The 25,521-nt window shown below is 36.8% G+C and overlaps 1 protein-coding gene across 1 annotated transcript in view; it reads left to right on the top strand.

Annotated features, from left to right (window-relative positions):
* ARFGEF1 (ADP ribosylation factor guanine nucleotide exchange factor 1) overlaps positions 1-25,521 on the top strand; it is a 168,887-nt gene that overhangs the window by 130,129 nt on the left and 13,237 nt on the right. Inside the window, exons 30-36 of the mRNA XM_036753413.1 lie at positions 2,649-2,778; positions 3,818-3,953; positions 4,035-4,173; positions 9,096-9,168; positions 12,853-12,985; positions 15,822-15,961; positions 17,776-17,944. Of these exons, the coding sequence (XP_036609308.1) occupies positions 2,649-2,778; positions 3,818-3,953; positions 4,035-4,173; positions 9,096-9,168; positions 12,853-12,985; positions 15,822-15,961; positions 17,776-17,944 (920 nt within the window). The remainder of the gene's footprint in view (positions 1-2,648; positions 2,779-3,817; positions 3,954-4,034; positions 4,174-9,095; positions 9,169-12,852; positions 12,986-15,821; positions 15,962-17,775; positions 17,945-25,521) is intronic.

Here is a 25,521-nt window from a genome sequence, read left to right as displayed (position 1 = left end):
AAAAAAAAAAACCACTTAACAACAAGAAGAGTAAAAAGAGGTTGTGCTAAGAACAGAAAATGCAGTTAGGAAGGGTAAGACACCGAAAGTGGAGGGGGAAAATTAGCTTCTGGTCAGATAGAGAAACTTCAGCTATGCATCATTGACGTAGAGCATTTGTGAGTGCTCATGATGAGATCCAGGGCAGTAGTATCCCTATGTGTGGCTGAGACAGAGGGAAAATGTAGATTCTGAGAAGTAAGGGTGTGTGAACGAAAATGAACAAGAAAGTTAAATTGTCATATAATGACGGGTTGGGATGGAAAGAATGTGAGCTGGATATTGAACTCCTTAAGAAAGGAATGAGAATGGCCTAGGGGTCGTTAATTAATTGTTGCCAAAATCTTGATACTTGATACAAATCTTGATACAAAGTACTTTAGTACTTTGTTTTGCATTTAATCCTAATTAAAACCTGACCCCTTCATATATTTTCCATATTCTTGTATTCTGCTTCAGAGATGATTTGATTACAATTCCTTAAGCAAGAGCAAGGTTGGAATGGAGTAAAGGGGGAAGAGGTCTGAGTTTCTGCTGGTTATAGGTGACTAAGACTGATTAATTAATTCCCCCTTAATCATCAACAAAGGCTGTTTTGCTCTAGGGCAACTTAAATTTACTTTTCTCCTCCCGGCAGTGTGGATTCCTCCAGAATCCTGCAAGGGCCATAGTTGGCAGGAAAGATGAGAAGAGAATCATCTAGGCCATGGTTTTGGCCTTTGGACCAGGTTGCTTGGTCAAAAGGGGCAGGGATCAATGGCAAGATTGGAAATGGTCTGCATCTGTGATCTCATGGACATTGCCTACAAATATGCAGATTACAGTCCATTTCTCCTCTCTTTCATTTAACCATTTGCTCATATCTTCCCATAAATCCTCCGCCTAAAATGCTTAATGTTTTCCCCATAATGTTATATGAATATCTTTGTACTGCTTTTTTACAACTTGTCATTGGTGACCACCATGACCAATAAGATTATTGCATCTCTAGTTCTGGATCAAATGTGTCCCTTAATGAAACCTGAATTTTCATTAGCTTTTTTTTTTTTTTGTGGTTACTGTATCACTCCTATTGAGCTTCTAGTCTACCAACACTCTCATATCTTTTTCAGATAAACTGCTTTCTAGCTATTTAAGTACAAGATGAGAGCTGTGTAATTAAACAGTATAGTTGTTTATCTAAAAGATAAACTGGTAGACTGCAGATTTAGTTGGAACTATATTTTGTGATATGGCAGCTGAAAAAGTTCATGTCGTCTTAGGCCACAGGAAGAAAGTCATCATGTATAGGACCAGGCTGGTGGTAATCCCGTTTCAGATCCCATTAGGAGTGTCTTGTGTTTAGTTCTGAGCGCTGCATTTTAGGGAAACCAGGCCACATCCGGAGAAGGGCAACCTTGAGATCATGTCATATGAGTATCATTTGAAGAAATTGAGGATGTAGAGAGTATGATAGCCCCTTGTAAACACCAAAGAGCTGCCGGATGGAAAAGGGGCAGTAGACCCATGTACTGCTTGGCCCAAGAGGTTAGAACTAAGCACAGTGTGTGCAAGTTGCAGAAGGAAATTTAAGCCCTATATAAGGTACATCTTAGCTATCACAAAATAGAGTGGGCTGTATTGGAAGTTAGGATTATCTCTCACTGGAGGTCTTCAAGCAAAGCCTTAAGAAAAGCCTATGTTGTAAATAGATTTTAATTCTGGTTTGGTTGGACCAGATGGTCTCTGTGGTTTCTTCCAACTCTGAGATTTTGTGGCTGCTTTTTGAAGAAAGAGAGTGATTCTGTAAATCTGAGATGAGGAAGTAGACTCCAGCTTTGGAAGACAGCCAGTACAGTTGCCCAGAGGCCAGAGATAGAGGAACCAGACAAAGTCAATTGGCCGGAGTGCAGATGTGATGCTAGTAACTCTCCGCAAAGCTGGAAAGATAGGTTGGTGCCAGATTGTATACGACTTTAAAAACTAAACAGAGGAGTTTATACTTTATCCTAGGGATAAAGGGAGTAGCACAGTGAAATCTACATCTAAGGAAAATCATTTTGCTAGACTTGTGTAAGAAGGGCTGAGGTGGGGAGGGGCTAGAGGCAGGGAGACTTATTAGGAAGACTTTGCAAGTAATATGGGAGAGAGGCGAGGAGTCCAATGCATGTATTTTATAGATGAGGAAATCAAGGCTCTGAGAGGTTAAGTGATTTACCTCATTCATCGTCATGAATGTAGTAGGCAGAGGAGGGAGAATTTCAGCCCAGATCTTCTGACTCAAAAACTAGCTCGCTCTTTCCTATCATTGCATATTTCATTTTATATCACAGTTATTTGTGAGAGATTTTAAGCTTCTTGAGGGCATGAAAGATCTCTTTTAAAGTTTTCTTCACTTATATAAACAAAAGTACTTTCAAAGCTTTTGCATTTCTTCTAGATGACTTGTCTTCAAGAAATAGTTTACTTAGCATTTTTAATTTATTATATAAAACATGTGAATATGTACCTAATTAAAACTAATTTTATACTTCATATTTTCAGTTCTTTTGGAGGGATCAATTTTAGTAGTTGAGGGGCCTCTGATACATACCGTTTTGCTGAATAGTTCCCATTTTTTTGCTTTTTAGAGGCTTGACAGTAATGTTTGAAATAATGAAAACATATGGCCACACTTACGAAAAACATTGGTGGCAGGATTTATTTAGAATTGTCTTCAGGATCTTTGACAACATGAAACTGCCAGAACAACAGACTGAGGTAAGAGAACAAGAGAGAAGTTTCATTAGGACTATAGTTAAGAAGTGGCTTTTCATTTTTGTGCAGACACATTTCCATGTGTTGCATTAACACTTTTATGTGATAATAAGCCTCAGGAAGTATTCCTACAGGCAAGATAGTGTGATAATACATCTTCATAAACCAGGCTGTTATTTGTGAGATAGAACTATATGAATTAATTGCTTGGGTTTACTTTCATTACACAGCTATTGTTGAGTTGTGTTGAGTTGCCTTTATTTTTTTCATTCAAGTTTGTCACTGTATCTGTAAAAGAAGGAAAATTTCTGTTTAGCTTCGGGTGGTTCCTTAATCTTGAATGAGTAAAGAACACCAACAAATTCTTACAGCTGTTTTCTTTTAAATACATTATTTTGTAAGCTGCTTGTTGGGAACTTTGGAGAGATAGTTACGTCTTTCTCTTTTCAGTTATGTGATTGTACAATTTTGTAAAACATAAAAACACTTTTTTTCTAGCGTTTCTCAAAGTTCAGAAATTATTTCCCATTGGCTAGTAGTATAATCTATTTTTCTTTCCTCGGTAATCCTAAATAACCCTAACAAAAAAAGGACAGTTTTATTTCATTCAGAATCTTTTCTTCTCACATGAGTTAGATAAATTTCTGTTTCATCCCTGCTTCTTTTTCTTCCCTTTAACTTACCCTCTTGTGTTCTGGGACCATAATCACTGTTTAAGATTGCTGCTGAATGATAAAGTTATATTCTTATAATCAGTGAAAAAGACAGAAAAGGAATTAATCTATTTTATCCACAGAATGAAAGTGATATTCTCATCAGTGAAAAAGACAGTAGATGCCTTAATCTGTTTTGGTCACAGAATATTTAACATTTTTATTTATAAAGTAGATAAATAGTGCTAGTAATAAAAGGTGAAGCCAGGGCGTGGGACTCTTTGATAAGGTTATATTTGAAAAGTAAAATGTCTAAATTTTTTTTTAATTTTAGCAGTTCATACTATTGGTATGAAATTCATTTGTCTTTTTATTCTTTTTACTGCCAGAAAGCTGAATGGATGACAACTACTTGCAATCATGCACTTTATGCAATCTGCGACGTATTCACCCAATATTTAGAAGTACTAAGTGATGTCCTTTTGGATGACATATTTGCACAGCTGTACTGGTGTGTGCAGCAAGGTAGATTTGCACCAGACTTTATTAATGCAGAAATGTTACTATGGTGATTTCAAATAAATAAATGACTATTTTCTTTTCTAGACAATGAACAGTTAGCACGATCTGGTACAAACTGTTTAGAAAATGTCGTCATTCTGAATGGCGAGAAATTTACCCTAGAAATTTGGGATAAAACTTGCAGCTGCACACTGGATATCTTCAAAACAACAATCCCACATGCGTAAGAGGACTTTGTACAGTTTCAAATATATTTGTGCATATTTAATGCTGAGCATTGATCTTTATTATATTTAGTGATTTCTTTTTAAGGAATGTCTATACCTATGTATTAGAACCCCATATAATAAAATGCTTCTCCTGAGTGGCAACTTGTATAAATATTATGTGTGTCAAAATACAGCATAAATATGAATTTATTTTTGCTGTCCTATAGTATTCTATAAATAATCATTCCAAAATTCCTGTAAGAAATCTTACCTTGGAAATTTGTGCTCAAACTCAGTTTAGTACTTATATGGGGAAAGATTAAGATACACAGTGGCCAAATGACAAAGCCACTTTCTGAATTTTTAGTTACAGAATTAATATCTAGATTTTCTGAATCTGTAGTTCATCTTTATTTTAATACATTAATGCGTAAACTGCAACCTGGAGCATCTTTTATTTTTGTTTGTTTTGTTTTTAAAATAACACACAGATTTTTATGTTATATAATATTTCCCTGGGTCTCCATCACTGAATTTATCCCTTAGTTACATTTTTAAAAGGCACTGGCATTTTACAACATACTTCTACAGTTTAATATTAGTTTAATAGTATTTTTTCATGGCCTTCATAATTTTCTTTTATAACATAACATAACATAACATAACATAACATAACATAACATAACATAACATAACATAACAGTTAACAACTCTGATACATTTAGAATGGCTTTTTAGAGCCATTCTCTGTAGAGCCAAGGAGGGGCTCAATGAATTAGGAGCTTTTCATTTGATAGTGTTCCAAGCAAATAGAATCTTAGCATCAGTAAGGATCTTGGAGGTCATTTAGTTCACACACACCCATGCACAGATAAGGACTAGACACAGAGCCATTATGATAACTTTCACTTTGTAAAAAGAGAATTGAATTCTCATACAAAATCTCCTGAGCAAAAAAAAATTTGTTTTTATGAAGTAGGTTTCGATGTAGTGGAAATAATGTTGAATTTGTTTCATAGGACCTAAGTTTGAATTCTGACTCTCACTTAGTCCTTGTGTGATATTGGACGAACAATTTAATTTTTATTGGGGAACCTCAGGTCCCTCATCTGTAAAATGAGGGGGTTAGACTAGCTGACTGACATCTAAGGTCCCTTCCAGCTCTAAATCTGTGATCCTACTCCAGGTAACTTAATTAGCCCCATCTTCTGAAGTACCAGTTTGTAACTTTTGTCACCCTCTTCAAATAAAACAAAACAGCTTCCATTAATTGTTGTTATTGGTTACTGATGGTTATTTCAGATTCGTTTTGTAAACTTATGGGTTAAGAAGGGGCAATTAAGTATTGGACAAAAGTCAACGGCCTTTAAAAGCATCCATTTGTCTAGCAATTTCTCATATAGTGATTTGAGGAGTATTTTAAGTTATTTCCTTTTAGTGATTATATTAAAAAATTAAGTTTTTTTACTCAGCAAGTTCCTCCCACATCTTCATTCTAAGGCAATTTTTAAAAGTCTTAAGTTTTATTATATTAGATAATACATACTAGAAAAAGTGATAGTAGTTTCTTTGACTTGTATGGTTATGATTTTTTTATATAAACACATGTTCTTTTGCAAAAAGAAACAATTTTTGAAAGTATTAAGCAGAATGTATGCATAGTAAAAATTGATCCCTCTTTATGGCACTTGAGTATAATAGAAAGAATAATAAAATGAGTTCTAGTTGTAACTCCTCCACTAACTGGCTTTGTGACTCTGGGCAAGTCACTTAATTTTTCCAGGGTCAGTTTCCTCATCTGTAAAACTATATTAGATGTTGCTTAAAGCCCTTTCCACGTATACAGTATAATTTTGTGATTTCTGTCCATTATTTTCAGTGTAATAGTAAGATTAGTGCCAGAAATTACTCCAAAAATATTCTACACATGTACTGCTACACAGTTTGCACATGTTCATTATGATGAATCTAGCACCAGATTCATCTTTTGCTGATCATTCTTTGGAAGTCAGATGACAAAAACTAGCCATGGTATTAGATACTAGAATTAGAATAACATTGAGGATTACCTTTCATATATATTTGAAAATAACTTACCTGACAAAATCAACCCTGATAAAAGGTTGTAATGTATACGACTTCTCTTTTTTTTACTATAGTAATTTAGTTACTTTAAATTTATTTTGCCCATTTCAAGTTGTTCAGCTTTACCAAAAATGATGGATCTGAATGATTGCTTATGAATTATTTCTTTTATTTTTCATAGAGCTGAGATATTAAGCTTAATTAAAGCTTTTTTATATACTTTAGAAAACATAAGAGGTATTGGGTAGGGGGCTTTCCCTGCTTCGGTTTTCTAGTAAATTGTATCTGGAGTAACATCTCCAGTATGTGCAATTGGATATCTTCCCAGGAAAAAGACCTTTCATAATAATTTTACTTTAACATTCATTTTTAAAATTTTTGAGTTTCTGGTTCTCTCCCTGCAGCCACTTCCCCACCCATTGAGAAGGCAAGCATTATACCAATTATACATGTGAAGTCATACAAAACATTTCTATATTAGCTGTGGTTTTGTTTTGTTTTTTAAAAAAAGCAAGAAAAATAAAGTGGAAAAACTGTCTGCACTCAGAGTTCCATCAGTTATCTCTCTCTGGATATACATAGCATTTTTCTTTGTGAGCCCTTTGGAACTGTCTTGGATCATTGTATTAATTAAAGTAGCTAAGTCTTTCACAGTTAATTTTCCTTATGTTATTGCTGTTACTATATAGATTGTTTTCCTGGTTCTGCTCACTTCACTTTGCATCAGCTCATATAAGTCTTCCCACATTTTTTCTGAAATCATCCCTTTTGTCTTTTCTTACAGCACAATAGTACTTCATCACAATCATACAATACAGTGTGTTCAGCCATTCCCCAATTGATGGGCATCCCCTCAATTTCCAATTCTTTGCCAGCACAAAAAGAGCTGCTATAAATATTTTTGTTCATGTAGGTCCTTTACCTTTTTCTTTGATATCTTTGGGACACAGACATAGTAGTGATATTGCTGGGTCAAAGGATATGTACAGTTCTTTAGCCCGTTGGGCGTAGCTCCAAATTGTTCTTCAGAATGGTTAGACTAACTTAGCACCAGCAGTGCATTAATGTTCCTGTTTTTCTACATCCCCTCCAGCATGTCATTTTCTTTTTTTGTCATCTTAGTCAATCTATAGGTGTAAGGTAGTGCCTCACAGTTGTTTTGATTTGCCTTTCTCTAATCTAGAGTGATTTAGAGCATTTTTTCATTGATAGCTTTGATTTCTTCTTCTGAAAACTGCCTGTTTATATACTTTGGCCATTTATCAATTGGGGAATGACTCTTATTTTTATAAATTTGGCTCAGTTCCCTATGTGTTTGAGAAGTGAGACTTTTGTCAGAGAAACATTATAAAAAAAATTTTCCCCAGTTTCCTACTTTCCTTCTAATTTTGGCTGCATTGGTTTTGTTTGTGCCAAAAACTTAATTTCATGTAATTGAAATCATTTATTTTGCCTCCTGTGATCCTCTCTATCTCTTGTTTAGTCATAAAGTCTCCCCTTAGATATAGATCTGACAGGTGAATTTTTCCATGCTTCCCTAATTTGCTTACGATACCCCTCTTATGTCTAAATCATATGCCCATTTTGACCTTATTTTTGAAATACAGTGTGAGATGTGGGTCTATGCAGAAACAAGATTTGGTTTACTTTCTTTTTTTGATAGGCCCTCTAACAGGAGACCCTTGACAAAGGAAGTAAAATCATCTATTTAAATCGTTTTGTTTCTGGAGCTGTAGAGCTACGTAGACTAGCCTTACGATGAGTGTTTCACCAATGTGCCCTCTGTTTTTTTGTGGCAGTGTAATCTAAGGCTGTGTTAGAAGCCCATCGGGGAGGCAGAGAAGAGAAGTTTTCTTATCCCTTTAAGAAAGAGTTATGTGTTACAGGATTTCTTGTGCTCTCTGTTACAGATTCTTAAAAGACCTGTTCTGGGTCAGGTGCCCCAACATATCGTAGGTTCGGTCCTTTAGGGATGACCAAGTATGTTCCAAAGTGATAATCTGGTTTTGAGTGTTTAGAGTATTTCTAAGAGACCGCCACTCAGACCAGACCTTATTTAGTTAATTCTGACTTGGTACTCTAAAATTGTTCAAGTTTAGTCTGGGACCTTTGTCACCACTCTACCAAATACTGGGACCTCCCTCACATGACTTGGCATTAGGCTTGTCTACATGGTCATGTTTTAAGCTTTGTAAGTCTTACTTTGGAAAATATTTTTCTACATTATTATTCTGATTCCTTTACTAAAATCCTGCTATTATGCCTCTTCATGGCTAGGGGATGGCCCTGGGTTTTCAAAGGTTGTGTCTATGATAGAAAAAGCCCTATAGCAAATCCTACCAAGCTGGAAAGACTTTAAGCAGTGACAGACTCTATTTCTGATATCTAAGGATGAGCCTAACTAAATGCAGGGGGGCTCATTATCATGTTGCTTGCAGGGTACTGCATTTTCTTTTGGCCACCATGTTGGAAGACCAAATTCTAGGTTGAAAAGAAATTATAGTTTGCATTAGTGGAGGGAGTAATTATACAGAATAAATTACAGATCTTTGAAGTGTTAAAGTATTACTTGGATTAGTTTAAAAATTTACCTTCTATTTGGGGAAAAAAAATTTTATTGTATAAAGTTGATGTCAGAGTTACATTTTAAATAAAATAATATTGAATTGGTTTTTAGAAACACATGTTTTGGATAATTACCAGTTAGCTATTTGTTTAAAAATGCCTAGCAATAGCATGACTAGTATAGATTATCATTTTTAAAAGAAAAACCTTAGGGCTTTTTTTGCCTATATCAAAACCTATATGATGTGTCACATCCCGTGGTATATATATTTCTGGTATTTTGAAGGCTCCTGACTTGGCGGCCCACTAGTGGAGAAACTGCTCCAGCATCTCCCTCTGCTTTGAGTGAAAAACAATTGGTAAGTTTTATGACATAAAATACAGCTATCAGTTATGATTTTTTTTCACGATATGCCAGATCATAACTTTGTTTTACATTCTTATGTGTAGGATGTTTGCCCCCTCAAAGTGCAAAGCCATTCTGTGTTCTTGTTCTCTTCTGTTGCTTGAGTGTCTGATTACAGTTGTATCTGCTTCATTGTCCCTTGTACTCACCTCCCATCTCTATTTTTCTTTATTGTTCATTCTGTCCTTTCATCAGAAGTACCAGCCTTTTGTAGAAAATATTCACTCTTTTTTTTTCCCCACTGTGTCCATTCTGGTTGGGCACTCAGAAGCCTCTTCTTCATTGCTGACCATTTCTGTGGTGTGAGCATGGCCAGGGCAGGGCAGGATCACTGCCTTCAGAATGTGGAGAACCTGTGTTTGAATCCCGATTCTTCTGTTTAACCTGTGCAACCTTGAACAAATCATTCCCCTCTTTGAACCTCAGTTTCCTCATTTATAAAATTAACATAAGGACCCTTCCAGCTCTAAGTCCTGCAATTCAGCTAGCCAAAGGGGCATAAAGATATGTAAGGGCGTATATGTGTATGATTTCAGATAGTTTACTAAAAGCAAACAGAAAAAACAAACTTCTCCCTCTTATTTAAAAAAAAAACTATACAAAAGTCAAACTCTAAGGATGGTATATATGAGAGTATAAATCTTTGTTTATCCTAATTTATTTTAATTTCTCCTTTGAAAATACTTTTAAAATCAAGAATCAATTATCACTTATTAAATACCTGCTATGCACTCATTAATATTAGGCTGCTAGGTTATTTTCTAGATAGAGTGTGGGACCTGGAGTTCAAGTCAGGCTGCAAACACAAGCTGCATGACACTGTGTGAGTCACTAAATTGCTCTGGACCTCATTGTGATGATAATAATAGCACCTATTTCCCAGGGTTTTCCCAGGAAAAAAAGAGATAAAAATTATAAAGCCCTTTGCAAACCTTAAAGTGTTCTATAAGTGCTGCCCATTGTTGCTGTCTCTATTGCTAATTATTATCATTACTATTACAGTGTCAGGCACTGGAAATAAGAATATAAAGAATAAAACGGTACCTGTTTGGATGAGATTAATTAACCTAGTTGTTTCTGATCGTATGGTTCTAAAATAATAGTAATTTACGGGTGTATAGAGAAATATTAAATAATTATCTCATTTTGTAATGATTGTTTCTACATGGGTTTTCCAGAATTTAAACTTTAAATGGAAAGGTGGATTTTCAGCTGTTACCATAAACTGTGTACCTAAGCCTTCAGTCAGCAAGCCTCATTAAGCTACTACTGTGGATCAGGCACTGTGCTGGTTTCAAGGATCTGAGTACAAAAAAAATGAAATAATGCCTATTTGGATTAGATAAATTAACCTAAACATGTCTGGTTACATAGTTCTAAAATAGTAGAAATGTATGGGTGTAAAGATACTGCATATTTTTTCATTTTATAATGGTTGTTTCTTAAGAGTGTTTCAGAATTTAAACTTTTCATCCAAAAGGTAAAATTTTAGGCCGTTAGAGTAAACTATCAACCTAGTTAAAATCAACAAGCATTTTATGAAACTTCTGCTATGTGTGAAGCACTGTGCTAGCTAGTGATATGAGAATGAAAAAGTCCTTGCCTTCAAGGAGTTTACATTCTATTGTGGATAAACAACATGGCCACATAGAAGTTTAAGAATGGTGTTCAGTTGAATCAATCTTTGAATGAATCACCCAGCCTCTTTTAAAATAACTAACAAAATGTTCTAGTCCTAATATCTGTTGAATGAGAACATCTCTCTTGAATCAAACAGTAAAGTAAGAGTATTGTACTAAGAGCAAACAACCTGATTAATCCAGTTTGGAAAGAATACAAAATGCCCAGCCATTGGATGAAAGGGAATGAAATGGTGGCTATACAAAAAGTACACTGGGATTGGCTGAAGAGACTCAGTCATGCCTTGTGGGTTTTGGATGAAAGGACAAACCAGCTCTGAACTTGGCCCCCAAGGACGTGGCCATCTCAGTAAGGGAAGCAGTGAAGGGCAAGGGAAGAGGGAAGAGATTCCATTTCTTCATCCCTCTTCAGGCTGTACCCTGAATTTTCTCTCCCATGGCCTCCTCTACTCCACCAACTGCCTTCCCCTCCCTCCTGTGCCCATCCTCTTTGGCTTCCTTTTATTTGTTGTGTTTTCCCATTACAATTAAGTCCCTTGAGGGCAGGGGCTGTCTTTTTTTCTGCTTGTATTTGTGTCCCCAGGGCATAGCACAGGGCCTGGCACATAGTAATCACTTAACAGTGGATGGAAATTAACTTCAGAAACAAGAAGCAGTGCTTTTTTTCAAATGCCAAGATCTTCAGATTTAGTATTGGACTTTTTTTTCTGGCCAGGACTCTCTGACTTGGCCTCAAGAATCTTCCATCTCTCTGGTCATAGCGGACCCAGCCCAGCTGGTGAGCCATGGTGTGAGGACTTACAAAACTGCCCCTTCCCTGCCACTCCTACTAACAGAGGAGAGGTTCGTCATCATTATTTATTTTAGGAAAGAAAGGCCCATCACAGCCTTATGCATCCATTTTATAAGTAATTCTATACCAATTAATTTGTTTGCTATTTTTTTCTCATTTGATACTTGTACATCAGACTCAGCTGTTTAATATTAAGGGCTTGATAGTTTCATCATTGTCATCATTTATGAAGTGCTTTAAGGTTTGCAAAGTGCTTTAACATATATTATCGGATTTACCTGCATAACAACCCTCAGAGATAGGTGCCATTATTATCTTCATTTTATTGATGGGTAAATTGAAGCAGACAGGCTAAGTAAGTGACTTGCCCAGGGTCACACAACTTAATAATAAGGGTCTGAGGTTGGATTTGAACTCAGGTCTTTCTGACTCAAGAACCAGCACTGTATACACTCCACCACCTGGCACCCTCATATAGGCTCCTTCCTTTCTTTCCTGGCATATTGGTTATATTCCTACTTCTTGAAACCCTTAGAGGAGTATCCTATGGCAGTAAAATGAGTCATTTTGCTAAATTTTAGTGCTTCCGATGGAAACAAAAGCAAAAATAAAGAAGCTTTTGTACCAAAAGAGAAATTGAACAGGAAGTTTTTTGGAAGGGCTTGAGGAAGAATTGTCCCAAGAAGTAGTTAAATTTGTTTGAATTTAGTTCTGGATTCATATTAATACATTTCATTCAAATAGAAGATAATCTAAAAATTGTGCAAATTTGGCCTTAGTATGCTTTTTTTTTTGAGCAGTAGCTTCACCTTTGTGGTTGCATTGTTTTATTGCTTTATTGATGTTAGAAATACCACCTATTCCCTGAGCACTAAGCAAATGATGGCTCAAAGCAGCCAAATAAACTGTGAATTGGGTAATGAGAAAATTTGCCATAGATATGAATGTTTTTCTGTAAGTAGTCTATGTTTTTTAAAAGTTGCTTTCTTACTAGACATAGAACTGATGCTTGTGCTATCCTAAACCAGAATCGGAGTGGGGCTTGGGTACCCAGCAGAGGGATTAACAAATGTCTGTATGCTAGAAAGCCATAAGAGCAGTAAAATAACTCCTGCACCACAGATTTTATATGCCTCTTACTAAAAATAATCTTATCTGTGAACATTTTTTCAGTGCCCTTCAATGTACTTTTTATTTTATTTAGGATACAATATCACAGAAGTCAGTAGATATACATGATTCTCTCCAGCCAAGATCTGCAGACAACAGATATCAGACACAGTCCCCTGTGGGGTCTGTTGTGAATGAGGAAGTCAGCAAAACAAAGCTGTCAGCAAGTAAGTTCTTTCTTAAATTTAAAAGTGTCATCTTTTCATATGTAAAAGTTAATAAACAGCATGGGTTAAGAAAATAGAATTTTTCTTAAATTTTTGTTTATTAGTGGTTGCAATCTAATATTCTACATGACATGAAATTTTAGTACTTGTTTTACTGTTCATTCAAACGAGCAAATATCTGTTGAATTATTAGAGGCAACATAGCAGAGTAGATAGAGCTCTGGACCTGTAATTAGCAAGTGCTAAGTTCAAACCCCATCTCAGATACTCATGTAACCCTGGACAAGTCAGTCAGTTGCTCTATGTCTCAGTTTTGTCATCTGTAAAATGAAGGGGTTGGACTGCGTGGCCCCTAAAGTTCCTTCCATCTCCAAGATTATGATATTATGAATTACTCTAACACGTAGAGTATTGTGCAGCATAAGAAATATAGATTTTGTTTATGATTTAGCACCTAGAACTAAACACAGTATCCACATATTGTCAGACCAGGGCTGAATGTAACATGACTATTATCCCCTAAGGTTAGATCTTACATTTTTCTTCATAAAGGCTAAGATCTCATTAGCTTTTTTGGCTGCCATGGCCCATTGTTAATTTATATTGAATTTGTAGTCCACTAACACCTCATTTCCCGGCCCCACCTCTCAGATCTTTTTCAAGTGAACTATTACTTCTAGGTGAGTCTTCCCCCTTCTTCTATTGGTGTTTTGTTTTTTTTTTTAACACAAGTATAAAGCTTTATCTTTATCCCTATTACATTCAGCTCAGATTTCCCAACCTTTTGTGATCTTTTTGGTTCCTGTTTCCCGATGCGTTCAAGATCCCTCATAATTTTATGGCACATCATCAGATCTGAGTGTTGATACGTAGCTCAACTTACACATGCCAAGAGAAGTTCTGTTTCCTATCCTACTCCCCTCCTTGACTGAATCAGATTTTGTTTCCCTAAGTGTTTTTCAGCTTGACCTTATTCCAAAGTTCCTTTTGATTTTTCAGTATCTCTGACACCTCTTCAGTCCTTGGTTTGGTAGCAGGGTATATTCTCATTTGGTAAAACCCATAACCTGACCCTTAGAGGAAATATTGAGCTGAGATATTTGCTAATTTGCGTTGGAATATTTACTTCCTTAGTTTTGTTTTAGGCCCTTCAAACTTACCTCTAACGCTCACTATTTTTAATAGCCCTTAATTAAACTACCCAGGTACCTTCTTAAACTTGGGGAACTAGAATGCCTTTTTCTTTCTCTGAGAAACTTCTCATTTTAATCACTATGTCCTCCTTTCTCTACCTTTTCTACAGAAGATTCCTGCAGAATCTCACCTTTCTTGGTGTTTCTTTAGGAAAGAAAAGGCCCAGGAAATTGTTGGCATATAACAGGATCCAATTAGCCCATATGTGTGGCCTGATATGAATGTATTTAAAAACCTGTATTTGAGAGACAGTGTGGTACAGTGGGCAGAGGAGTGTATTTGAAGTTAAAAAGCCTGAATCTTAGCTTTTCCACTAAACACTTGTGTGATCATGGGCTTTTGGCCATGCTTTTGGCCATTGGGGAAGAAGGACAGTCCGATATCTTGTTTCTGTCCACCTATCTTTGCCCTCCAAGCTCTGTACTTTTTTGATTTGTAGAAACCTGTGGAAACATCTTTCTTCCTCTTCGTATTTCATCATCGTGGGAAAGGCTCAGTCCCAAGCAGAAGTTGGCAAATGACTAGGAACTTCTGACAAACTTAAAGGTGTTGGGACTAGGTGCTAGATGGTAATCCAGGCCAAGTGAATACCTTTCTTCATTGGAATTTATAGTTCACACACATCTTTCTCCTCCTTCCATGAAAGTGAAAAGGAATCTACTTTCATGTGCTTTTGTCCTCCTCTAATTATGGGTGATAGGTGGCAAGCAGCAAAGGCATCTTTGGCCAAGTTGACAATGCCTTCCTGCTCCCCCTCCCCACACCTCCCTTAGAAGCTGATTTGAAGGTATGATTTGTGCCCCTTTCCCTAAATGGTTTTGTGTTGTTCCTGGCATAAAATTCATAGTTATAGTTGTGGGTACTCCTACACTATATTTACTGAAAATAAAGTTTAAGAAATCTCTGGTATGGGGCATTCTTCTGTACCAATATTGATTTTTTTTGGTAGTATGACTTTATTCTTTGTTACTAGAAACTAGAAGGGTGTGTTCTATAGCACAGTGCTTTAAAAAACCTATGATTTAATTATGTAAGTAAATCCTCTACCAGTATAAAAGGTACATATTTTAGTAGATAATTTTATAAGTTGCTTAATGCAAAAAAATTCATCACTTGGAGGCTCTTTTTCATGGTGAATGTTCTTGAATTTAACTAAGCCAGTCCTCAAGCAAGAGTTTGTACTCTACTAACCTAGCTTTTGAAAGTCCAAGAATACCTCATACCTATAATGAGACAGCTGTGTGAGGTTTTAGAGGAGAGGTTTTGTATTTGTTTTTTTAATACTGTTAATGGACTTCATATAATATTCTATTAAAGACTTTTAGTTATTTGATCATGTCATACATTTTCATTGAACTGTCTCTTATTAGCTTTGTAAAATGGTAATATGTATGTTCTTGATCTACCTAATGGTTCATTCTCTAAAGTCCTACTTTAATAAATAATATGCAGTTTTTCTGTACTAGTTGGCCCCATAGCGTATTGATACATAGTGCAACATTCAATGGTGACCCTTCTTGGTACAAGGATCAGTGTTCCATGGCTACAGTTTTCTTACGTCATAGCCAGGTTTTTCTTGTGTTTTTGTACTGTGGAGGACTTTTTAAAGTAGCTGAAAATAATTTTTTGTTTTCCCTTACAGAGTTTCCAGAACAGAAATTGTTTGCTGCCCTATTGATTAAGTGTGTTGTACAGCTAGAGCTCATCCAAACTATAGACAACATCGTGTTTTTCCCAGCAACTAGTAAAAAAGAAGATGCAGAAAATCTCGCAGCAGCACAGGTAACTGGAACTATGAAAGCTTCCATCTTTACCTCCTGGCTGATATTTGGAAGAGTTACTATCTAGATTCATGATGTATTTTGTCAGTCAACAAGCATTTATTAAGCAGTTATTACTCTTGGAGAGTGCTGCTAAGTGCTGAGGATACAAAGAAAAGCCAAAAAAGCCACAGCCATAAAGGAGCTCTAATGGGGAGAGAGCCTTGAAATAACTGTGTCATATAAAACATATGCAGAGTAGATGAAAGAAGAAAGGGGAGCTGGGAAAGGCCTCCTGCAAAAAAAAGTGGGATTTGAACTGAATCTTGAAGATATTTTAAGATATTGTGATTAACTGTATAAACTACTATTGCTGAACAGATGTTTCCAAATATTTTGAGCTCCCCTGTCACCAGCCACCTTCTAGACATCTTGAACTGGATGCACTATAAAACTTCCAAAACTGAATTTGCTGCCTTTTCCCTTCTCCCCACTTCTCCCTTCTTTCCCAGGTACTGTTGAGGACACCCCTGGAATCATCCCAGTTACCTGGGCTTACAATCCAGTCTCATTCTCAACTCCTTACTTGTACTCCCCTAACATATCTGTTCTGTTGTCAGTTGTTGTCATTTCTACCTTCAAACATCTCTCCTATAGGTCTCTTTCTCTTCACTCCCACAGCCATAGGTTCTTATCACCTCTCAACCTATGCCACTTCCGTAGCCTTCTGGCTGGTCTCCCTGCCTCAGGTTTCTGCACATTTGACTATATCCTCCACTCAGCTGCCAAAGTGATTTTCCAAAGGCACATCTGAGCATGTCACCCTACCTCCCCAGTTTAGTACACTCCAGTGGCTACCTAAATACCTCCTGCCATTCATAGCCTTGGATCTTCCTGCCTTTCCAGTCATCTTAACACCTTACTTCCCTTCATGTAGTCTTATGATGAACCTACTTGCTGTTCCTTGCAACAGGACATTCCATATTTAAACTTGGTGTCTTTTCACTGATTGTCCTTCCATGCCTGGAACGGTCTCCTTTCTCACCCCCAATTCTTTGCTTCTTTTTCTGGTAGACCTAGACCTAGACTTAGAGATGTACGTGTGCACACACGCACACACACACACACACACACACACACACACACACACACACACACACCCTATGCTGGTGCCTTCACTCTGAGATTATCTCCCATTTACACTATTTATATCTTGTATGTACATAGATATTTGTATGCATCTGTACTTTTGCTTTTCTCTGTATCTCTAGTACTTAATAGTACCTAATACATAATGAGGGCTTAACAAATGCTTATTGATTGATTAAGTTGTATGTGTGTGCGTGTGTATGTGTGTGTGTGTGTATGAATTAAAGTCATATATATATATGGCTTCAGTTTTTAAGAGACTAAAATTTCTGCTATAATGTTTACTTTTTTTATAAGTTAATTACTGATTTTCAAAGTAGTAATAAAAGAACCTATTAATTTCTTCACAGATATCTTTGACATGTTCTAGGGATATTAAAACATATCATATAGTTGTGTAAAGTAATTGCTTCTCCTCTATCAGTGTAAACCTTTTCTATCCAAGTCCCAGTATGCGATGGGAACAGGGGCCAGAAAGCTTATGACAGGGCATTCTTCAGAGGATTTATTTCTTGAAAGTGAAATTTTACAAAGCAATAAAAGTGGTATAATTTTTAATCACTGAAATTATTGGTAAAAATTTTCTATACATTGGAAGATATTAAAAATAGTATGTAGTGAAGATTGAGTTCAAAATTTACTGATGAATTTTTTTTGTGTTTTTGTTATTGTTTTGGTCTTTGAAAGAGAGATGCAGTCGACTTTGATGTTAGAGTTGATACTCAAGACCAAGGAATGTACCGCTTTTTAACTTCACAACAACTTTTTAAGTTACTGGACTGTTTGTTAGAATCCCATAGATTTGCCAAGGCATTTAATTCAAACAATGAACAGAGGACTGCTCTCTGGAAAGCAGGTAGGTTCTTGAAGTTTTTTACAATGATTTTGAAAGACTATGTCATTGTTTCTTATACTTGCTTCCATATTGATTTTAATGCTTACTGTATGTTTCGGTAGCATTAACTGGAGCCTAGAAAAGGAATGATTTTTTTTTCTCTTGATTCCTTCAACATGTATTTAAACATGTTTGTAAGTGTACTATTGTGCTGTACTGCTGTCAGTACTTTGTTATATTTCATTTGTTAAAAACTCTTGAAAAAGCAACTTGTATGCTAATGAATTCAACTGACAGTTAATTGCTTTTCATTTTCTTCTTACCTGTTCATGCTTTGAGCACTGGATTTTGAAACAGATCCTGGGTTCAAATTCTGTATTTGCCATTTACTGTGTGAGCCCCCCTTGGACAAATCACTTACTTTCTCTGGACTTGACATTCCTCACTTGTAAAATGAGAGATTTGGACTTGGAGGTCCCTTTGGACTCTACACTTAGTATCCTACAATCAACCAACATACATTAAATACGCAATTATGGGAATGTGGCTATATAATAGGCTTGGAGATACCCACTTTAAGCTCGTTAAAGACAGGACTATTCTGTTCTTTTGTCCTATGGCCCTGTGACATTCTGTGATGAATCAGTTATTTCTAAGAATGTTTTCCAAACAGAGATTTCACCTTTTTTTTAAACTAAGAAGGTCATTTGCTAAGTCTTATTCTATGAAAACTTATCTTTTTTCAGTGATATAAGAAACTCATTCTTCAGAGATTCTTTAAAAATGCCACATTTTGGTTTTCCTCAGGTTTAGCTTCCCACCTCTCCTCAGATGCTTATCAGATGCACAGATAACCCAGACTGGATCATCATAGCTACTGCATTAGACAGAATCAAGATCCATTCATCAATCAGTCATCAAACATTTAGTAATTGCCTTCTATAAGCAAGACACTGGGCTTGTCACTGAGGGTATGAATACAAAGAGGATGAATCGATGTCTAGGCTAAAGAAGCTTGCATTCTTTTGGAGAAGACAGAACACACCCACCTACATAAACCCACATTCACATGCAAGTGTATACAGAATAAATACAAAATAAATATAAAATAAGTACAATCAGGTACTAAATACTTGAGCGAATCAGGAAAGGTTTCATATAGAAGGTGGTTCATAAGCTTAGTCCTAAAGGAAGTGAGTGATTTAGGAAAGCACAGGTAAGGAGGGAGTGCATTCTGGCCATGAGCAACAGTGAAGGCACAGAAACAGGAGCTAGAAAGTGATATGTTCGACAGACCCTAAGAAGGCCAGTCCCTTCTAGTATGCAAGGCAGTGTGGGTGGTGGGGGTATGTGGCTGGAACCAGGTATAATGAGGCTTGTAAAGAGCCATTACTACAAGTTGTGAAGGGCTTTAAAAGCGAAACAGGTATTATCCTAGAAGCAGTAGAGAGCCATTGAACTTTGATTATCAGCGTGATAATCAGTACTCAAGAAAAATTACTTTGGCAGGCATGTGTAGGATAGACTGGAGTATGGAAAAACTTAAGACAGGGAGACCAATTAGGAGGCTGTTGCAGTAATTTAGGACAGAGGTGATACAGGCCTAAACTAAGGTGGTAATTGAGTAGAGAGGGGGTTGAATATGATAAGCTGTGGAGATAGAAAAAGGTGGGTTTCCAGGGGCCAAAAATTAGTTCTGTTTTGGAAATGTTGAGTTTGAGATGTCTCTGGCTTATCCACTTTGAAATAGTCATAGACATCTGGTGATACAGGACAGGAGCTCAGGGGAGATACTACAACTGGATATATGCATAGATGTGATAATTAAACCCATGGGGGCTACAGTATGGTCAGTGACAAAGGGTGTAGAGGGAGAGAAAGAGGTCTCAACGAAGAGCCATGGACAACACCAACATTTAGAGGCTATGATAGGTATAATGAACCAACAAAGGAGACTAAAAAGAAGCAGTCAGACTGTTTGAAGAAGAATCAGGAAAGAGAGGACAGGGCATCCAGAAGAGAAAATCCAGGAGAATGTGATCAGTCATGTTAATGAAGCAGTGAGAACTGAGATTCAAAAATCATTGGAAATGAAAGTTTCATTTTAGGCAGAAAGGTTAATGAGTAAATAAGGGGAGAAGTGGAAGCAAGGAGTCTTGACCGATTTTTCTAGGAAAAAGGAAGGAGAGATATGATGATCGCTTGATTAGATAAAGATCTTGATAAATCATCTTGTGAGCTTGATCTAAAAAGATTAGATTTAATAGGAACAAAAGTAAAATTCGAGCAGGTTCAAAAAAATCTGTTGTACAAATCCAGGATGAGGGAAGATGTGGCATAGCAGCAATTCTTGGGGGGGGGGGGGGGGCGGAGCAGGGAGAGGGAGAGGACTTAAGGCTTTTTGTTGACTATACTGTATAAACCGGCCCCATGATCTGATTGCCAAAAATGTTAATGTGGTCTTAATCTGTGAAGCACTTGAACAAACTAGAGATGTTTAGCCCAGAGTAGGATTGCTATGTTTATGTATTTGAAGGATTGTCAACTAGAAAAATAGGTTTACTCTGTTGTATCTGCAGAGGGTTTGAACTAGGAAGCTCCAAGAAGGAAGAACTTTGCCATGGAGTAGTCAGAATAGGGGATAGGCTGCCTTACAAAATAATGACTTCTTGGTCACTAAACATGTTCAGGGCAAGGTTGGATAAATTGTCAGATATATTGTAGATAGGATTTGTGATTCAGGGATGATTTTGGTTTAGATGATCTCTAATATCTTTTGTAATTCTAAGATTCTTCAATTCAAATGTTATTTAGGTAAGGGAAAAGTTTTGGCTGTCTGCCTTAGTTAAGTTTTTAATTAGACACCTACATTATGTTCTCAGCAAGAGTTAGGAAGACAGTAGTCCAGTGACCCATTATTTCCCAAACTTAATACTGATTTCCTCCTCTCTAATGTCATCTCTATCCTTAGCCACAATTTCAGAAATATTGCCAGGATTTTCACACTTCCATAGAAAGGAGAACAGCAGTAAAAATAGTTCATGTTTTACAGCCTATTTGCAAGATCAGACCATAAAAATCATCAGCAAATACAGTGATGCATGACATTGACCACCTAATGGGGTCTTTAAATTATAAATGCACTCTAACACAGACCCACACTGTAACTTGCTCAGTCCCCATGTAGATGGTTCTTATTGTCTGTGCAAGCCTGGAACCAACTGTTCCATAACTCAGTTTCTCCAAAATACTGCTGCAGAACCTATTAACAACATTAGATAAAGAGATGATTGTGTGTGTGTTGAAAGTTCCTGGAGGCACATATCAGAAATTGCTCAAGGAAAGATAAAAGTACCCTACCAGAAAATGACCAGCCTTGACCCTGGGAAATCTTAGAAATTAAATTCCTGTCATAAAAGCAGACTTTCATTTCCTAATTTTAATTTATGTGAATTCAACAGTAATTCTCTCTTATTTAATACTTTAAGGAACATATTTCCTGCATTACATCAAAAGGATATAGATTTTTCAACTTATACTTCCAAGAATCTATGACTTCATCTCTGTGGATACTCCCTCCAGCTGTACAGATGACAGCCTATCCTTACATTTTTGTCCTGTGTGACTTTTGTTCATGTAATCTCTATCACTTTTTCATTGGAGGTGTTCTTACTGTTGCTATCTTAATATTATGTGGTACCAGAGGACTATACGGACTGTCCATCAGTTATCCCTTTTCGTATGACAAGCCCACCTCCTTTCCATTTGTACCTTTGTTTGATGTCTTTATGCCACTTCTTATGTGCAGTTCTTTATTGGTAATTAAGCTACAGCCTGATTGTGCCCACCATGCTTCTTCCCTTGGCTTTTTGTTTCCTGTTGTCTTTAGTTTTTCAGAGATTAGCAGCCAACCAGCTAACTAGTCAGTGAACATTCATTAAGTACCTACTATTTGCCAGGCACTGTGCTAAGTACTGGGGGTACAAAGAAAGGCAAATGATGGTCCCAGCCCTCAAGGAGCTCACAGTCAAATGGGGAAAACTGTGTACAAACAAGCTGCATACAGGATAAATGTGAAATAATCAGCAAGGAAAGCTCCATAATTAAGGGGCATCAGGAAAGGTGTCTTGTAGAAGGTAGGATTTTAGCAGGGTAGGACTTGAAGGAAGCCAGGGAAGCCTGGAGATTGAAATGAGGAGGGAGAGCATTCCAGGCATCCAGCCAGAGAACATGTCCAGAGTCGGGAGATGGAGTATCTTGTTAAAGAACAACAAGGAAACTAGTGTGACTGGACTGAAGAGTACATGGGGGTGGGGGAGTCAGAGAGAGATGTTAGTGTATATAAGCGTAAAAAGAGTGGGAAGATAAGGGGGTCCAGGTTATAAAGGGCTTTCCACATAGCATCCTCCAAAGAATATTAGTGATACATACAAACTACTGATAGCACCACTCTTTATGGTAGCAACGAACCAAAGACAAAGAGAGTGTCCATATACCTATGTCATTGGAATGAAATAGAATGTTATTGTATAATAGGAAATGAAGTATATGAGAAATTCCAAGAAACATGGCAAAGTTTGTGTGAACTGGTGCAGGGTGAAGTAAGGCGAACCAAAAGAACGATGCATAATCACCTAAAGAGTGTAAATGAAAGGTCACAAAGCCAGTTCTGAATAATTGTTAAACCAATAAAGCCCCTGAAGAAGCAGTAATTAACTATGCCTGCCTTCTACATGGTAGAGAGTTGAAGGGTACCAGGGCAGCATGTTATGTGTACTGTCAAATGTAGTTATCAGGTATTTTTACTTATTTTTTTTCTTTTTGTTTAATGAGGAAAAATTGAGTATAGAAAAGGATTCGTCTCCCCAAAATGAACTTGATATAAAGAGGAAAAACATCAATAATACATATTTTTACAAGATTTTCCGATGTTGACAAAAATATAGAACATAGTGTTTAAAAAAAAACCACCAAAACTCCCCAGAGTTTGCTTCCCAGAGCAAGATCAAGATTATACCATCTTTTTGTGTGCTTGACGTGAGGTGAAGGTTTCTAAGTCATGGGAAATGGGTAAGTTGACGACTTGGGATTTTAAGTGTTTGGGGATAAGCGTCATTGTTGCAGTCGTCTACTACAAGGGCAAGATTTGGGGAACAGGGAAAGATTGTGAAGAGCTAAACTCTTTGAGAAAGGAAGAAGAGTGTCCTAGATGTCTATAGATAGTAGCTACCAGGATTTTGATTATATAGTAGATAGGAACTATGTGAACCTCAAAGAAAGAGAAGTTATTGAGTAATGGTGCTAGGGAATGAACCTGAAAGTGGCCATGGGGAACAATGAGTATTCCACCTCCTACCACCAGCACCCAGGAGTTGGAGAGAATGAGTGAAAATGTAGTCGGCACTGGAAAGGATAGTCAAGGAGTCTGTGGAGGAAGCCAGGTCTTGCTTGGTGAGAGCCAAAAGATGGAAGGAGTGAGAAAGGAAAAGATTTAAGATGAAACCAAGTTTGCTGCCTGTGGAGCAGGCATAATTATATTATGGTTCTCCGGTGTTTACCTTTGCTGGCTTGCCTGAAGCCAATTCTATTAAGGTCATTTTACTGGTGAAACGTGCCCTAGAGGACTATTGGAACCTTGCCCCCAAAGGTATGGGAACAATATTTATTCTATATATGCTATGGTTTTACTTATGAAGCAAGGAGGCTATCATTAAGGCTGTCCTTAGTAGACTTGGAGAGCTTAGGGCTATGACAAGAGTTCTAAACTTTTTTGTGACATGAATCTCTTTGGCAGTCTAGAATAAATTGTAGACATAGCCAGAATAGGAGATATTAACTTTCACACTGAATAAAGTGATCCAAAAATATTTGGTCACAGAGGACAGAAAGAGGAACTGTGGGTGTGATGTTGCGGAGAGGTAGATATAGAAGTTAATGTGAGGACAGGCGTCTTAACTTTTACTTCTTAACAAGAGCTATCCAGAAATGGAGTGGCTTAACTTAGGAAGTATTGGTTCCTGCTGAATTGAAGGTAAGGCTGAATGGTGACTTGTTGGGTGTCTTAATCATTAGGCAGCCAAAAACAAAGAGTTCAGGTAAGAAGGAATCAATCACAGTCAGGATGATACAGAACTTAGCAGCTAGCACTGTAGCTTACTTTTATATGTGAGAGAGAGAGAGAGAGAGAGAGAGTGTGTGTGTGTGTGTGTGTGTGTGTACTTGCATTATACCATTCCAGCAGAAAAAAGGTAAAGGATTACAACCAAGAATAATTTATACTGCAAAAACTGAGTATGATCCTACGGGGGGAGAAAAGGATCTTTAATGAAATAAAGAACCTTCAAGTATTCCTGAAGAAAGAACCAGATCTGAGAGGAGCTTTGTGATGCAAACACAAGAGTTAAGAGAAAAACCAGAATGAGAAATACATTAGAGAATTTGGAGATAGATAATCATGATAAAGTACTTACATTCTAAGGTCAAAATGGGTACACGATTTAGACATAGTGGGTGAAACTATAAGCAGATTAGGAGAGCAAGAAATAGTTTACCTGTCAGATCTGTGGAAAAGGGAAGAATTTATGACCAAACAAGAGATAAAGAATATTATGAAATATAAAATGGATAATTTTGATTACATTAAATTAAAAAGGTTTTGCACAAACAAAGCCAATGCAGCCAAGATTAGAAGAGAAGCAGAAAGCTGAGAAACAATTTTTACAGCTAGTGTCTCTGATAAAGGCTTCATTTATAGAGAACTGAGTCAAATCTATAAGAATATAAGTCATTCCCCAGTTGATAAATGGTCAAAGGATGTGAACAGGCAGTTTTCAGATACGGAAATTAAAAGCTATCTATAGTAACACAAAAAAATGCTCTAAATCACTATTGATTAGAGAAATGCAAATTAAAACAACTCGGAGATGCCACATCACACTTATAAGATTGGCTAACATGACAAAAATAGGAAAATGATAAATGTTGGAGATGTGGGAAAATTGGAACTGATCCAACCATTCTGGAGAACAACTTGGGACCATGCCTAGAGGGTTATAAAGCTGTGCATACCTTTTGATCCAGCAATACCACTACTAGGTCCATATCCCAAAGAGATCATGAAAAAAGGGGAAAGGACCCACATGTACAAAAACACATATAGCAGATCTTTTTGTGGTGGCAAAGAATTGGAAATTGAGGGGATGCTTATCAATTGGGGAATGGCTGTACAAGTTATGGTATATGACTGTAATGGAATACCATTGTTCCATGAGAAATGATAAGCATGCCGACTTCAGAAAAAACTTGGAAAGACTTGCATGAAATGATGCTGAGTGAAGTGAACAGAACAAGGAGAACATTGTACGCAATAATGGCAGCCTTGTATGGTGACTGACTTTGTTAGACTCAGCTCTTCTGAGCAATGCAGTCATCTAAGACAATTCCAAAAGAGTCATGATGGAAAATGCTATCCACATTCAGAGAAAGAACTATGGAGTCTGAATCAAAGCATACTATTTTCTCTTTTGTTGTTTTTCCTTTCTTTCTCATGGTTTTCCCTTTTGTTCTGGTGGTGCTTTCACAACATGACTAAAGTGGAA

The sequence above is a fragment of the Trichosurus vulpecula genome, chromosome 1, assembly GCF_011100635.1.
Source record: "Trichosurus vulpecula isolate mTriVul1 chromosome 1, mTriVul1.pri, whole genome shotgun sequence".
Classification (NCBI taxonomy): domain Eukaryota; kingdom Metazoa; phylum Chordata; class Mammalia; order Diprotodontia; family Phalangeridae; genus Trichosurus; species Trichosurus vulpecula.
This window is presented reverse-complemented; position numbering and strand designations above follow the sequence as displayed.